General features: G+C 39.3%; 1 protein-coding gene across 1 annotated transcript in view; it reads left to right on the forward strand.

Annotated features, from left to right (window-relative positions):
* LOC144521658 (ethanolamine kinase 1) overlaps window positions 1-18,118 on the forward strand; it is a 28,072-nt gene that overhangs the window by 4,791 nt on the left and 5,163 nt on the right. The window contains exons 2-7 of the mRNA XM_078256215.1: window positions 3,106-3,368; window positions 4,699-4,842; window positions 12,144-12,292; window positions 12,808-12,891; window positions 14,324-14,484; window positions 17,705-17,778. Of these exons, the coding sequence (XP_078112341.1) occupies window positions 3,106-3,368; window positions 4,699-4,842; window positions 12,144-12,292; window positions 12,808-12,891; window positions 14,324-14,484; window positions 17,705-17,778 (875 nt within the window). The remainder of the gene's footprint in view (window positions 1-3,105; window positions 3,369-4,698; window positions 4,843-12,143; window positions 12,293-12,807; window positions 12,892-14,323; window positions 14,485-17,704; window positions 17,779-18,118) is intronic.

The following is an 18,118-nucleotide window of genomic DNA, read 5'->3' on the forward strand; positions in this document are numbered from 1 at the left end:
TATGAACTTGATTTTAAGATTTGTAATTATTTATTTACTGTAAACAAAAGAAAAATGTGTGAATCTGTCATTATTGCACAATTCCTCCAAGTACCTAACTAAAAAACTAAAACTCCCTAACCTTACTAGAGTCAATATAGTGTTTAGTAACTCCTAAATAATGTTGATTACGCACTGACGTCCAGTGATCACCGGTTAATGAGACAGCGTTTGCAGCACCATGCAGCTGTTCCAGTGTGGCTGCTTTCTCCGTGTCATACAGGCTGTGTATGGTGAAATTACTATCCCCCTCGACGGCAACGAGACAGGTCAGAACATGCCAACCGTAGTACGTCTTTAAGAACCGAGTCCTCTACGATGCTGACAGGTCTGCAGTTAGTTGCCACCCGTTTAGCCCGCTAGCGGGTAGCATCACGTTAACTGTACTACTATGCTTAGCTCTGTAGTTCGTAGCTCAAGCTTGACGTGCTTTGGTATTATTTTAATTTGGCTTTACACAACGTGCATATGGCTTTCGACTTGTGTACGAGCCGTCCAGGAGTTTTGGAAAATAAAAAGCTCCATTCAGAGTTATTGCTGCTGTGTTTCTCCATCATGCCTGCAGCCTGCAGCAGCAGGATGTGTTAGGAGGAAGTGGCAGCTTGATGATAAGTAACGGTGCTGCAAAGGGTCAAAATAGTAGCCTGTTAGGCACGACGCAAAGCCGAGTGAAATGTAAAATAAATTAATAAATGCCGGCATGTGATTAATGCGATTAAAAAAAATTAAAACGATTAAAAAAATCGCGTCAGCCCTTAATCGCATCGCGATTAATGCGTTAACGCTGACAGCCCTAGTATATATATATATATATATATATATATATATATATATATTAGGGCTGTCAAAATAACGCGTTAATTTTGATTAATTAATCTGAGAAAAAATAACACGTTAAAAAAAATAACGCAGATTAATCCATTCCATATTGACGTTTGACCCTGAGCCATTCTAGCCACCATTGGACTGTAAAATGAAGGAGGGAGACGAGAATGTGCTGCCTGGATTATTAATTGGAACATTTACTTGTAAAATCTTCTTCCTGCCAAACCTGGCTACCGAAATCTGGTCGGTCTTCTGTCTGCACTTCTCTCTGATGCTTTGAAGACGATACAGACAACACAAACACCGCTGCACGTGACGCTATTTAACACTGTACTCAACAGCAGCTAACGTTAGCCTACCGCTAGCTAGTAGCTGGAATAAAACGGTTACAATGCTGACAGCTAACGCTAAACGGTGTAAAGTGTGACTGTGTTTTACTGTAGAGGATTCAACACCGGGATGTAACAATCTGCAGCTGCCGTCGGAGAAACAACACAGATGGTGCGTTCAATGAAACTGGTAAACTACAGGCTTGTGGTGCATTTGAACTTATTGTAAATGTCCATTTCCCATCTGGTGGTTGTTTTTGTCGTTCAACAGCAATTTACTAGTGAAATAAGTTATTGTTATTGTTATACATTATTATTAAATCATTTAATTTTGACCATATGGCCTTAGCAATAAACAAGCCGTTCTTTAATGTCACCAACTGTTGTTTAGTACCCTTTTTTCTTTTCTTTTTTTACTTTCTTAAAAAGTATCGGTTCAGGCACCGTTAATTATGTTTGCAATTCATTTTGATTAATTAATCATTACAGAGTATGTAATTAATTAGATTACATTTTTTAATCGATTGACAGCCCTAATATATATATATATATATATATATATATATATATATATATATATATATATATATATATATATATATATATATATATATATATTTATATATATATTAAAGTTTTTTTTTATACTTTTGAAGTACATTTTGCTGCTAATACTCTTACTTACTTGTGGTATTGATTAGTATCTTTATACTGTGTTTTTGCTATTTTCACTAGAAGAAGAAGTTTTAAGATCTTAAAACTTCTGCCACCACTGCTGATCCTTCGATCCTTCATGTTTTACACACTGTGGCGCCATGTTACCATCTGTGAGGGTCTTTAGATATTTGAGAAATTCAGGATCAAATGTGTTGTGATTCAAAATACACAATTATTTTCTCAAGTTTCTTTTCCAGTACACAAATGTTACAATAGCTGGCCAATTATCTCTTTGTTTCTATAGTTTATTCTTTTTGCACAAACTGTGTAATTAATGCAAGGTCGTTATAAAATGTTAGGTAAATGAGCCATAATGGTGGTAAATTAGCAGCCTGTAAATTGATATGGTCCCAAAAGTCGAAATCCCGAGACCAAACATATTGCTTTTATTTAGCTTCTAAAGCTCTGAGTGCAACCATGTTCAGAGTGATTAGTCCAACATTGACATGGATAAACAGTAACTCAGGCTGAGGTTTAGTAGAGTGACCCATACACTTTGCACGTTATTCACTTACATAATAGTTACAGAATAATGATGTGACTGCCTGTTATGCAAACACTAGTCTCACATTGCCAGACCTTCATCCACAGCGCTGGGGAGGAGGGCCTGGCTAGTGCACACAGCATTTCAGCTTGTGAGAGAAACGTGCTCTGGTTTATGGAGCAACACTGCAACACTGCAAATTAGCCTCGGAAAAGGAACTTGTTTTGGTGGAACGTGTACGTTCAAAAGTTGTTTTAGTCGTGCAACAGAAAACTCAGATTGGACAGATAGTCTAGCTAGCTGTCTGGATTTACCCTGCAGAGATCTGAGGAGCAGGTAACCATAGTCCTCATACATCCACCAGAGTCTAACGGACATCTGGCTGAAATGAGGAACATCCGGCGTAATTTCCGGCGGCACCTGAAATTAAAACGTCGTCGATATACACTATAAAAATACAAAAGGCTATTGCATGTGTAATTATATTGTCCATTTGTCAGTAATATCATGAATGCTATCACAAAAGAAAATCAAGTGGTTGTGTTGTGTTATCAATGTAATCTGTTAAGTTACACACAAGCTCCTATTTAAAATGTTGTAGAAAGCCAGTGTTGATTTTAGTGTTATGGACTCTTTGTAGACTGTTGAAATATGTTTTACTGTTGATAAGCTGATTTTTTATTTTTCTGAGTTGATTTCCTGTCCTTTCAGAAATTCACAGAAGGCATTACCAACCAGCTAATTGGATGCTACGTGACCTCTCTCCAGGAGCCCGGCTGTGTTCTGGTGCGACTGTACGGCAAAATGACGGAGCTCTATGTGAACAGGGACCTGGAGGTGGAGATGTTCCAGGTCTTCCACGCCCACGGGTGTGGTCCACAGATCTACTGCAGCTTTCAGAATGGCATATGCTACGAGTTTGTTAGAGGAACGGTGCTGGATGATGAACTGCTCCGACAACCATCCATCTACAGGTCTCTGCCAGAACAGCTTTCACATTTCTTTTGTTGAAGCTGATTTGATCAGAGACAGTGTGCTAAGAGTAGTTATCTGTATCAGTTTTTGGGGAATGTCCTGGTTCACATTTCCACAGTTCCAATATTCACAGCTGGAAACAACAATATGATGATTATCATCCAGTGTAGCTATTTGGTCATGAAAGGGAAAAAAAAAAGGTGATGAGAATTTTAGCATTTCTTCAGAATTCATTGTTGAAAAGAGTTGAATCTGAAACAAGTCATGCTCACGTTCAAGACTTTTTCAAAAACTGTATAAGAATCAGCCTTACCACTATGTTTGCCTATATTAATAATTCTGACAATTCAGGTTTTCGTTTTTCAAAACAAAAGCAATCTATGAAAAAGCTATTTTGATAAGCATGCAATAAATTAAATATATATATATATATATATTTTTTTTTTTCTTTCAAACCCAGGACACATTTGAACATTCACTAACACTTTATACTGTTTAAAATATGTATTTATTTTGAAACGTTTGGCTGTAAAAATGTCCTTCATTCGACTGTCTATTGATTTCTATTTTAAGAAACAAAGGTTTATTTGTTGAGTTATTTTCACATCATTAATGTGTTCAGTCAAACTCATAATGACCTGCGCCTGTAATCATGTAGCATAGCTACGCAGAAATATTTTTTTTAACAACGCTACTTATTTGAAATTTCAATTTTAAAAGTCAAAAACATGATATGGCAGTTAAGAAATCCACACACATTTGCATTTAATGTGAAGGCTGGCCGTACAATGCCATCAATATCAGTGGCTATTATTTCCAGGTCCATTCACTGGTCAAGCTGTATAAACTTAACAGGTTTACTGAGAGTAATGTAAAACCTCGACAGCTTGTTTTCTAAGGAAACAGTTAGTGATTGTTAGAGGTCATGTGTATATATGTTGAGCAATGTTGTTTAGTCATGGCCCCGGTTTCATTCATCATTCACATGGTTACAGGCCAGCAACATTATTCTCACCACAGGACAGTAGGACACAACACAGCTAGCCAAGGCTAAACAGCCAGGGCCATGATACACATCAATCAACCTTGCTCTGCCTGATACCCTCTGTGGGGAATACCCAGAAAACTTTATGTCACCGCTAAGATGCCTCAAGAACGAGCACTCAAGTAGCCAAAAGGTCACGAATGCAACAAGGCCCATTTGTTGGGAAAGAAGAACAAGATAAGAGTGCTAAATGGAAAGGGAGTTGTGTTTCTACTCTGATAATGGTTGTTTGTGCAATAACAGCGTCAGCCAGGCTCATCTGAGAAAATGTTTTCTCTCTGCAGATTGATCGCAGCAGAGATGGGGAGAATCCACTCTATCCAGCCAAAATGTGCTCTGCCTGTTGAACCTCTTCTCTGGACAAAAATGTCCCACTTTCTCACGCTGGTGCAGAGCAGTAGCCCAGCTAAGCAGCGCTGCACAAAAAGGTACAACTCTTGACAACATCATTTCAATGTATTTGAGATATCATAGTCATCTCAACACATGATGTGATGACTACATTGCTCAAGAGCAGCTTTGCAAAGCCAAACTACATCTTGCAAACTCAGTGTTTCGCTATAAAATGAAGTCTGGAGAATGGATTTGTTGTCAGTAGTCTATATCCATGACGTTCCACTTCCAGGATTGATCTCGTTCTGCCGGAAATTCCGCCAGACTCTTTTTGGACGTCCGTTTTCAGATGTCCATTACCTTCCCCTTTCTTTTTAACTCCGGTGGATTTATGAGGACTATGGTTAACTGCTCCTCAGATCTCTGCAGGGTAAATCCAGACAGCTAGCTAGACTATCTGTCCAAACATAGTTTTCTGTTGCACGACTAAAACAACCTTTGAACGTACACACGTTCCACCAAAACAAGTCCTGTGTGGACTAGCCAGTCCCTCCTCCGCAGCGCTGTGAAAGAAGGTCTGGCAATGCAAGTAGAGTGACTAGTTGTCAGTGACTTGTTGGCTTCATGGGAATGTTTAGTTGATTACACCAACCACTTTCAACCTTTACTATAACTATGCACTATTTTATGTTACAGATATGAAATGGAGCATGACTCAACTGTATGACCGATTTAGCACCTGAGTTCTTAACAAGATTTTGGTGGACAGTGGCAGTCTCTCTGAAGTGTTAGACTACATCTACTACATGCATGTTTAGGTTAAGGGGTTTACTTTGCCCTACAATCACAACAGAGAGCCACTGGAGTCACCAAAAAAGCATTATGTGGGTGCTTTGGCTTGGTTAGAAATGAACTTCAAGCTTTGGATTTGTGGCCTTTCTGAAACTAAAAACATTAGAGCAAAAGTGTAAGGACTGGATTTTACGGTGTCTGTCTGCTTTCACATAAACTAAAAACAGTTCACTTGGCAATCAAGCTTATTACCAACAGTACTAACCCATTCAAGCATTACTTTAAAGGCCAAAGAGCACAACATTAGCTGATGATTTGTTATGTTAAAAAAAAGCTCAATAGTCGACTGGCACATCCACTGTGTAGTGTTTTCACACTGTGTGGGAGCCGGGATGCTGACTTTCTGCCTGGGAAATGCATCTTTAGACTCACAATATCATGTATGTATAGTAGCCATCAAGGTCATATTTAAGATCCGTTTAGAAGATTAAAAAACGAGCCACCTAAAAACATTAAAAAGTTAGCTGGTCACTTTAGCTTTATTAGTAGGCTGATAAGATCTGCCTGTGACAGCTGTCATTTCAAAATCATTATCAATGGTTGCCAACTAGAAGTGTGCTTTTGTCATAGATATAGAATGAGAGTAGAACAGACACTCCTGATCAAATCAACATAGCAGGATGGTCAGAGTGGCGGCCATTTTTATGTCTACCGTTGCCATTGCAAAGAACTATGACCGGTGTAGCTGGCTAACTCATTCTATTTCTATGGTCATTGCACAGTGCTGAGCACCATTTTCTTTTGAACCAGTCAAATGTCCACAGCAAAAAGTTCAAAGTCTGTTTACTGTCATTCTATTTTGTATCGCCTTTGTCTTCCTCTGTCTAACATCAAAAACTCATTTGTTCAGAAATGACCATGAAGTTAGAGTCACCATCGGCCAGCGACGGAGTGGGATCAAAAAATCTACCGGGAAATTCTGGTGGGGGAGATGAATGTTTGCAAATAAAAGGCTGCTGTGGCCCGCCGTACGGGTTGAGCAGAGGCTGCACAGCACACCAGGCCGCCGGATGGTGTTGCTAAGAACTTGCAATGTATAACTATAATCAGACCAGCCCTCGCGGCCTCGAAACGCTACCGGCCCACCAGGAAAAGTCCAAACTTTCCCGATTGCCACTCCGCCTCTGTTATCGGCCACCGTTATCATTGGAAACCACAGGAGTTGCAACAGTAATTAAGGGGGACGAGTCTTAGTGAATGGTCATTTGTCCTATCCAGCGTAGGAAGGGTTTACATTAATGTATGAGTGAGAGAAAAAAGCTGTCAATTATCTACTGTAGTGGAAATCACATCAGGTTAAAACAAACATTAAACTGGCGCTGGGAAGATGTACCTCAGTGGTAAAATACCTCATGTTAATTTGTGCAGCCATCCCTTTGATAGAAACCAGCAACATTTTCCACATCTTTATCTTTTAGGCAGCAGCACTTCCACTGATGCCTTATAATTTTTTTCACATGCCAAATGTACATTTCTAAAACCTGCCCACAGTGCTCCTTTTCACCCAAACATTGTGTTTCAAGTAACTGAGCAGTCAGTGATCAGTTGCATATTCACTTCTCTCACAATGTGGATAGAGTCCGCCGCTGTGAGCTGTCATTGGTCAGAGGGACGAGGTGGGGGAGTGGCCTCGGTGGCAGTGACATTGCATTATCTCTGACAGGGGCCACGGGGGTCACGGGGTGAGAGGGGCATCCCAGACACTACAAAGAAACAGACGCTCAGCCACGAGCTTCCTGCAGAGCTCTCCCTTATCGGTCAAGCGTTCAACCTTGTTTATGTAAGCAGCGGAGGGGTCGGAAGTCCACACAAACTGAAGCTTGAAGGCCCAAAATCTCTAAGTCGCTTTTGAACAATTTGGAGATTCTTCTTTGAATTTTAGCACAAGGCGTTGTGACTCACCCATTAAAGAAAGGGAATGTGGAAAAGGCTTTCATGAAAAGCAGTTTTTAGCTTCCTGGATTCAGAAAGACAAAGAAAGAGAAGCCAGTGTGACCAATGTTTTTTGCAATCAGTAAGACAAGACACAGACAACTATTTTCACTCTAAGTCCATATTTTCTGGTTCCTCTACTATTTCATTATAAAGCCATTCATTTTAGAGCACTTCTTTTACAAAGCCCATAAGAAAATCTACAGATTTGTTATTATATTCTGCTTTGGCCTGGTTGTTGAACTGAGCCAAGTTGTTACGAGATAGACAATATCCATTTAAGATTATAATAAGTGCATAATGCTTAAAAATGCATAATGCATAAAAGGATACACCTCATAAGGCACAGTGAAATGGAGTACAGAGGAGCAGTGGATTATTTCTTGAGCTCCATTCTTTTACAAGATTATGAGGAGTTTTATTGACCAATATCACTAATTTTGCCCTTTTGTTTCAGTTTACAGTTTAGGAGGATCACATTTTCTTACAAAAGTGATGAGTGTATGGATGAATTAGGATATTACTCACTGTAATATTCATCTACAGAAGCAGGCTGCACCACATTTAGAGGCCCAATAGATGGTGCTATATTGTGAGACATTTGTGTGATGGAGGGGCTTGACACAGTCCACTGCTGCTCAAACACAGACATACAGACAAAATCACAATGGTCAGCAAAAGGTCAATAATTAGGACATATAAAACAGAGTGTTGGAAAAGGATGATAAGAGAATATATGAGATTTGAGATTCAAGAGATGAGATTTAAGAGGTTGATTTATGGTTAAAAGTCATGTGTATGGTGTGTGTCTGTTTACATATTCACTGGTCTGTCTCTCACACACCACACACACACACACACACACACACACACACACACACACACACACACACACACACACACACACAGAAGCAGAGACAGAGACAACCCAAAAGTGGTTTTAAACAGGCATCAGAGAAACTTTTGTACTTGAGAACGTATGAGGGCTGGTATGAATGTGATCTTCAGAGGAAATGGTAAAAGAAAGGCAGAGAGAGAGAGCAGGAAGAGGCTGCACCTGCAGAGGAGGTCTTCAGCTGTCAAGCCACCCGCTGTGCAAAAAAGAGAGAGCCTGATACAGAGAAGAGAGAGAGAGAGAGAGAGAGAGCGAGAGAGAGCGAAAGAGGCTGCAGCAGCTGCAAGGTTCGGAGAGAGAGAGAGAGAGAGAGAGAGAGAGAGAGAGAGAGAGAGAGAGAAAAGAGAGAAAAGCAATGGAAAGCAAGAGTGCAACCTCTTCTTCTCCCAATGGCCCCCTGCTACGTCTTCCATTTGCACTCCTACGAATCACATAAAACTGCAAAAAGGGGGAAAAAAAGAGAAGAAAATCAGTGCTCGGCTGGTGTTTGAAATCATATGTAAATAAGGCACATTGATAATGAAGCGCCAGAGGAAATTCCACTAATTACCTTACAGAGACTTGAAGGAGCAGGAGGCGAATGTACTTGACATACAGTTTCTCATGAAAAGGACAGAAAAGAGAGAGGAAAGATATGATGGCGAGACGACAGGTTTCCATTTAAAGTCAATGGAAGTCTTTCATTTAGCTTTTGACTTCGAGTAAACGTGGGTTTTCTATGGTAAAGTCAGTTTGTTAAGTTAAAGCAATGGATGGGTTGAAAAGGAATCAGGGTGATTCACCATTGAACTGTGTGTTTTTATTCATATTAGAGAGGAGATTGATGAATTATACATGTCGGGGGGGAGGGGGGGGTCGATTTTAAAAAAACAGAAAGATCGTATAGGCAAGTGGATGTGAATCAAACACACTGGCAGCTATAATTTAGGCCTAGATTTTCTGAAATGCTATTTGGAGTTAAGATTTACAGTTTTTGCACTATTTCAGTTGACAATAAGTCAAATAAGAAATTTAAAAAAGATCCCAACTCAAGCAGGAAACTGCTTCATAAAAAAAGAATATATATTTGCATACTTTTTGCATACTTGCTTGCAGGTATTTTAGATCTTAATGTGTTTTTGTTCAATCAATCCTTTACCCTCTATCTACAGCAGGAAGGAGTGGATTCACTGAGTGAATGAAGGATAATATACAAAAATTACTTGTGTTGTTGAGGATGTGTAGGAGGACTTGTATAAGGCAGCAGAGCCTCTGTGGCACGGCGATAAACAAGGCTCTGCTCCTCTACTTTTATTGTGCGTTCCTAACAGGCCTCACTAAATTATGTCTACAAGTGTGTATAATACTGGAGCATCTGTTTGTTCCCCCTTGAATAAATAGGTAGTGTTTAAATTGCACTGTTTAAATGACCCTCTTATCGTGGCCTGTCAACTGAAAAGGAAACACGAAAATTAATTAGGAGACGGATGCTTGCGCAGCATTTCTTCCAGGTACATTTTGCACTGACGTCCAAGGACATTAGTGTCTTCTTTGAAAGATCCGGTAATCAACAGAGTGAAAACAAGGCATGTAACCTCTCAATGAGGCACGTTGAACTGCTTCAGTTTACAAACATGTTGCTCCATGAAGAAAAGTGCAGACAAAGTTGGTTTTGCACACCTGCACTCTCATTCAGCAAACTTTCTTATTCCCTTCATCATTCATTCACCATCAAAGTCTTGTTTTCCCTTCATACAAGTTTAGTTTAGATTTTCTTTTCCTTAGCTGCTCTATACACACACTTTCCTTTTAAAAACCTATCCTTGTCAAATGTTCAAAAAACTCCATCAAGCTTTGGGGATTTCTGCAGGCTAATATTTCACGACTCAAACTAACATTTAAGAAGAATTGCAAGAAGTCTGTTTTACCATGATTGGAAACCTTAAGAAACAGCATGAAGATTGAGCCTTTACACTGACATTTGAAGAAGTAGGGATAGTACTACTTTACAATGAGGCATACTGTGTTTAAAATGTCTTTCTAGTTACTTTAGCCTTTAGTCTTTTCTTCTTTGTCTGGCCTTTAACTAGCTTGTTGTTAATGATGAAGAGCCCCTCCAATGTCCCGTACTTCTAAAGACTATCTATGCTCAGTGGTGGAATGCATATTTACTCAAGTACTCTACTTAAGTGCAATTTTGAGATACTTGAAAGCTAGTGAAGTCAATTTTATTTACACAGATCATATCACAAATCACAAATTTACATCAAGGGGCTTTAGTCTGTACAGTATATGACACCCCCTGGAAAAACTCGCCCCCAAAAAACCCTTTAACAGCAAAAAATGTTGAAGAAATCTCAGGAAGAGTTACAGAGGAGGGATAGGTCTGGCAATGTGAGACTGATTACTTTGCTTAGAGGGTGTTCACAAAACATAAACGTATTCATCAATTAAATGTGGAAACCTCAAACTGCCTTTTTAATTAACCCCTTTAATGGATTTTTGTCAAGTTGTACCAGCAAAACGTAACAAACTGCATTATTTTAGAGGTGAAGAATTTTGACTGACTGGATTTAATATTTGCTAAATAATAACACCTGTCTTATTCCTACATGTAACTCACTGGTAGTGTATCTGTCGGCTTCAGTGATTCATCTTAAAGGGGACATATCATAACAAACTCATTTGGGTATTTGTAGGGCCTACCAATGGCCTAGAAATCCAGACCCTAGTGGCAGCAAATGTAATTTACAGCCAGGGTCGTCTAGCAACTCTCCGTTGTCTTGCGAGCTGGAAAAACCAAACTCTAGTCAGGCCAATCACATCGTGTATAGAGTCGGTGGGTGGGCTTAACATAATGACAGCAGAGTTACGACGGTTCCGCGTGAATTCCCTGCTACTTGAAAACAAAGAAGATGTCTTTCGAATCGGCTTTGGCCGTGACTCTGGAAGACTTGGAGTTAAGCTTTTCTTTGAGAAAGAACAAAGAACGGCACTGAAGTCATTCTTGAAAAAGGAAGATGGGTTCGGAGTTTTGCCGACCGGATACAGCAAAAGTTTAATCTATCAACTAGCTCTGCTACCTTCTTCGTTGCTCTGGTTGGTTGTAGCGCTATCCTATTGCGTGCAGAGGGAATTTGAAAGACAACCGTTTATCCCACCCTTCGGATTGAGCCCTGCCAATGGTGTGTTCCCAGACCCAACATCTTGATGTGGGTCTGGCTTGTCAGGCTAGCCTACTAACCCACAAACTGTGAAATAAGACAACCCAGTCAGAAAACACGGGATTCAACAAGCCATTCAGATTTGGCTTCCCTTCCTATGTCGCATGCAGGCTCATTAGCATCTAAACTTAACTATTTGTTTTGGTGCCTAGACTTAACTGTCGTTGTCGTAGCTATATCCCATCTAGCCTTAACCCTTTGCAAAGGTGTGCCATATTTTTCTCGCAAGCCAATCAGATCAGACTGGGCTTTTTGGGAGGGGGGCTTAAAGAGACAGGCGCTAAAATGGCACATTTCAGACAGAGGGTGAATAGAGGTATGTTCAGACAGACAGCATTAGAAAAATAATGTATGTTTTGAACATTAAAGCATGTAAACATGTTATAGTAGAAACCCAAAATACAAGTATGAAAGCTGAAAATGAGCAGGATATGTCTCCTTTAAAGCTGAAGCTCTTGTCTATTTTGCAGCCTTTGGGGAAATTTTTTTACTTTAGTGGTTTTACGTCTTACAGTCCCGTGGCTCTACGAGAGGTGCCCAGCTTTGAGACTTTGTCAGTGGAAATGGAGTCACTGAAGAGACACCTCTCGCAGATTGACTCGCCGACTGTCCTCTGCCACAACGACCTCCTCACAAAAAACATCATCTACAACCACAAAGAGGGTGAGGAACAGTCGTGCACATCACTGACACTGGAAAACATGTTGCATATAATACAGAATAAACATGCATTATATGTATGTGGACATATGTAGCAGATTTCCATCAATCAGAAGCAATGAAAGCATCTGAATACTATTGAATTGATGACTGACTTGTGCTAAACGCTTCAATTGTAGCTCTCTGATGAAAGAGTCTGTTATTGAAGCTAATGTTAAAATAGATGAATGTGTTTCTTTTTATCAGTTTGAAATAATGCAGCTCACAGAGTCTTCAATCTTTCTTTTATTATTTATTTCTATTTTACATACAGAATAAAACCTTTGGCCCTTTTACATATTTAACAAGGATGCCCAGAGTGACTCTGAATCAAAAGATACTTCTTATTCCTTTGACTCCCACAAGGTCCTGTACTTTGAATAAAAGGAGGGAATGTTGCCAGTTATATACCTTAGATCTGTTCCTCATGTTGTCTTGGTAACCGCTGCTTCTTTTCTTTCCCTCTCCTCCTCCGTCAGAAATGGTGAAATTCATCGATTATGAGTACGCCAATTACAACTACCAGGCCTTTGATATTGGCAATCACTTCAATGAATTTGCTGGTAGGTGCTGTCATGTGATGAAAAGAAGTTAATTTTGCTTCCAAATCAGTTTCATGGCCCGGAACATATAAGAATGCCTAATGTGGAATGCCTAATGTGGAATATTGCGTGAAGTAGTTGTATATACAGTAAGTGGTATGCAGAATCATTGTCCAGTTTGTGCTGTCTCTTTGACAATCTTTATCTTTTTGCCATTATGTACCATGAAACTGTCCTTCTGATGCTGCCAAGACAAATGACTGTATTCAGTGTCTATTCTGCGTGGTGATAAAAGTAGCTTTGATGTACTAGCTGTGTCACAGCAAGGCTTGACAGGGTTCATTTGAACATTTGTGGAACAATCATCAATTTATCACTTTTAGATAGTTTAGAAGAAGCATACCGTGTCAGCTTTCGTGTCAACACGTGCCAACTTCAAATGATTGTAAGTGAAATAATGTCTGAAATATGGATGTGTTTTGCAAACGCGGTCCAAACCCTAAATTATCATGATGCCATATTGTGGCTGGAATGTGCCAAATGTCACAAAAATGCACACAATTGTTTGTATGTTGGAGCCTTGTTAATGACAACATAGGCTATAAATCCCTTTTTTTCATTTAAAGAGAGAGTTGCAATGCAGTCAGTTATCAAAACTGGATCCACTTTCCTTCATTTGCAACATACAGATCTCACTACAATGTCATATGTATGCAGTGGTGGAGGAGGTATTCAGGGCCTTTACTGTAAGTAAAGTACACTAAAAGTAGCGTATCTGTAAAAATACTGTTACATTTAAATGTCCTGCATTAAAATTTGTACTTAGTAAAAGTAAATAGTATCTGCTAAATCTATTTAAAGTATGAATCCAATATTATAAAAAATAGCTGTCAGATAAATGTAGTGTGGTACAATATTTTCTATTTTAGGTATAAAGTGGCATAAAATGGAAATACTCAAGTAAAATGCAAGTTCCTCAAATTTACGCATTAGTTATATGGCTTCCCGGAAGATACATTAGACCAGAGACAATATGTGTGTGTAACATCAAAATTGGGAAGGGTATTTTTCTGACATTTTGAAACCAACAGATTATTGCAGAAATTCTTGTCAGTGATTTATATAGAAAATAATCATTAGTTGGAGTCATTATTCCTTATATATATATGTGGGGATGCAATATACATATATATATATATATATACATATATATATATATATATATATATATACATATATATATATATTGTTTAAGTACACAGATGGGGAGAAATTAAGTGGAACAAGTAATGTCGAACTGACAAGTTTTGACTGGAGAGTTAAGCTGATTTAGCTCTGTGGCAAACATTCAAAACTATCACTTAGTTTAGGCATTGTCTTGAATTGTTACACTGACAGTAGTTCCACAAATGTGCATATGTGTAAGTGTGTGTGTGTGTGTTTTGTGTTCGAGGTGTGAAAGATGTGAACTACAGCCTGTATCCGAGCCTGGAGCTGCAGAGGGACTGGCTGACGGCCTATCTGGAGAGTTACAAGCGCAGCAAAGGACATGAGGTCACCGTGACAGAGGCAGAAGTTACGCAGCTCTACATTCAAGTCTGCAAATTCTCACTGGTAAGTGTCTGCTCCCATCGACTTTGTTGAAATGTTGAAATATGTCACCTGTCAAGTGCCTTGACACGTTGGAAAGACTTTGGAAAGTGACAAATCTATCAACAGTTATTTCCGCTTTTTAAGATCTGTACTTGGGGGGGACTCAAATATCTCCATATTATGAGATCAGTGTGTGCATTTCAACAATATCTGTATGTGTGCAGACCTCTGAAATGACATGACGGCAACACCTCACCATTTTAACCATCACATTTCAACAATTTACTTTTCCAGCTCCCAGAGAAGACTCCCCAAAGAAAACCAAACCCAGTCCACAGCTGACCTACCACTGTTCAAAGTTTGATGGACTCCATCTGAGTTGATTAGAAACTGCCGCAGGGAAAAATGAAAGACAGCAGCCAAAATTATTTTTCTTATGACCACAATTTTCATTCTTTGGTGGCTCAAGTGGTGCCGGGCTATCTGTCTAAAAGTGCTTTCATAGCTCAACACAATATGCAGAATTGTCCTGACCAATTTTGGGGTGGTGTGAATGTCTCTTGAAATAGCCCAGAAATGATGAGGAAGCATATTACTTTTTAAAATAACTTGTGCCTAGGCCAAAAATCTGTGAGGGAGAAGTGAGAGCGGGGAAAAGAAATAAAGCCTGGAATGGAGTGAGAGAGGCGATAACATCATGTTGATTGGAATCAGATTTTCTGTGACAAACCGAGGAGGACTCTTGACTCGAGGGAAGTGGGAGAAATTTATCACTGACGCTTAAAAAGCCAAGTTTCCAGCTCGACTTATTTCTGACAAGCCGTGTGTCAAAATGAGGGATACTGAGCCTAATAACTGAGAAAATCACAGGGTCTACTTTTTAAAACGTCGAGCTGAAACTTCTCTTTCAAAAAAAGTACCCTTTTTTTTACCCACTTAATGTTGTGTTGGTGTACAGAACTTCACTTCATTTATTTTTTAATCCACAGAACCTTTGATGCGAGACAAAAAATAAACAAAATATCCAATAGTTATTTTTATTATATGAAACATTATGATGACCTGAAAACAGGATTACTTTTAAAGCTGAAACCATTAGTGCAACAATCCTGATAATCCATTGCTTAAGGAGCCGTATTTTAAAAGTGTGTTTAAAAATGCTTCGACGCAGAAGGTCCAGGGTTCGAGTGCGACCTGTGACAATTACCTGCATGTCCAATCCATTAAAGGCGGAAATGCCCAAAAAAATAATCTTAAAACCTTGAATAATCTTGATATTTGCTGATTTTCTGTAATAGTAAATTAAATGATTTTGGTCTGAGACATGACCTTGGGCTCCTGGAAATTGTGATGGGCTTTTTTATTATCTGACAGTTTATATATCAAACAATTCATCATCAATTCATCAAATCATTGTTAGATCATGTGCTAATAAAAACAATCATTCATTGCATCCCTGTTCATTGGAAGTGGCACAATAAAAGTTTTGTCCACACAATTTTCGACCATTAATTTGCACCATACAAATCTCACTAAGGTTTTAAAATGGTTTCTCATCACATCTGGAAAAACCAGATGATATATTAATTATGTGTAACAGGCTTTGGAAAAATTCCAAAACCGCAATAATCATCAATTCAGTCTGATGCCTTTTACATGTTTTTTTTTTTTTTTTTTTTTTTTGTATTCTCTTTTTTATGAATTGGAAATAAATGCCATTTTATCCTTTTGTACCACTTCCATATCACTTGGTAATTGCTTGGAATAATCAAACTACATTGAATTCACACTATACAAATGAATATAATATAAACCAAGGAAAGCAGTCTGCACTGAAGGAAGTTGTGTGGCATCGACAAAGCCTGGCCAGTAGCCAAAGCTCTGCGGCGTGAAGCCGCTGCTTTCAAATCTTAATCCCTGGCAAACTGTGCCAAGACGCAGTGGGGTCTTTACGACTCGCCTCCTCCACAGGGATCCCCCGTGATGTCAAGGCTAAAGACTGCGGCTCTGTGATGTCACTCTGCCCACACGTCTCTCATCTCCGTTTTTCTCAATGGCTCCCTGTCACTAACGGTCTCTGCTTAGTGTTAGACTAATGCTCCCTTAATGGAGAGCAGTTATTAATCATAATGGAAACACACTTAATCTCTCTCTCCAACTCAAGACAGAGATTAGAGATGAAAATCTGCCAGCGAGGGGAAAAAGAGCACATCGCTCTTCAAGCATTTCATTCCACCCTTTATTTGATTATCAAATAAAAATGTGATTATATCACTGGGCCACTGAACAGAGGCCTGTCTGGATCTTATTAGGACCTAGCTATTAGTGGTCCTAACCATGAAGATTTACAATAAGGGTGGAGAACAACAGAAATTTATGGAGGCATGGAAGTCCGCAAGCCTAAGTGAGCAAAGCCATTAAGGAGGGAACCATTCAATACAGAGGTTTGTCATTCTGACTGAGCAGCGTGCAGCTGGTATGCAGCAGCAGCAGTTATGGGAGCAGCTATAACACGACAACTGGAGGGCACTGAGGTGTGTTTTTTACAGTTCTGCTCTATGGCACAAGCAAAAACATCATAAAAATAATAAAAATAATAAGCTGGTGAAACCATACACCACCTGTGATATTTAATTTAGAACAATCAGCACGACATATTTTCACACGTGTGCAAATGCCACACACATAACCCAGATTTCTGCACTTTTGAAACACATCCCAGCCCTACAGGAGTATCATGGGCTAGCTGCATGCAGTTAATGAGTCTATCATTCAATTAGATGGCTCCAATTCAGTCTCTGTCAGCCAGAATTTGCCCTGCTGAAGACACTGACTTCTGACCCCACTGTGACGCGCCTGCAGGGGGCGAGAAGTAGTGTGCTTTTGAAGATTTAATTGGATCATCAAAAGGCCACATGACATTTGCATGTCAGTCACATGTTGCTGCCATTCATTTAAAGACAGCATCACATTCTGTTTTTCAATGGTAATGCTGTCGTTTTAACAAACCACACACGTTCTATAGTGCGGTAATTTCATTTGTATGTACAACTTTAACTGCATTACTCTCAATTTTGACCACAATAGAAGCAGACACAATTTTCACTGTTATGGATTACCCAATGCAGGAACATTTAAAAAAGAATCTGAAACACTAGTTGAAAACTGTAGTAACAAATGGTCTAAAGTTTGAAAACTACCAGTATGGCCCTTTAATGTGTTTTTCTTTCTCTTCCACCAGGCATCCAACTTCTTCTGGGGTCTTTGGGCCATCCTGCAATCACGGTTCTCCTCGATTGACTTTGACTTCCAAAGGTTTGTATTTCTGACGAAGGTGGCTTAAAGGTCCCATGAAGTAGAAAGGAAAAGCCTTTTTCCATGTGGTTACTTTGTGTCCACAGTTAGAGGAGTGTGTCTGGGTGTGACATTGTATAAACATTGTTCCAGTTTCTTAAAGGTCGGTGGTTTTGACGTTTCGTGAATCGAATGCTGCACAAAAAAGAAACATTTACAAATCGTTAATCTTAAAATCGACGTAGGCTACTCTTGAAATTAAGCACCGCCTTCACATTGACACCACCTCAGCAACTGATGAACAAATGAAACCACAAAGAAAAAAAGGTGACCTCAGTGCAATTTCATGGGACCACCGTAC

The sequence above is a fragment of the Sander vitreus genome, chromosome 8, assembly GCF_031162955.1.
Source record: "Sander vitreus isolate 19-12246 chromosome 8, sanVit1, whole genome shotgun sequence".
NCBI classification, from domain to species: domain Eukaryota; kingdom Metazoa; phylum Chordata; class Actinopteri; order Perciformes; family Percidae; genus Sander; species Sander vitreus.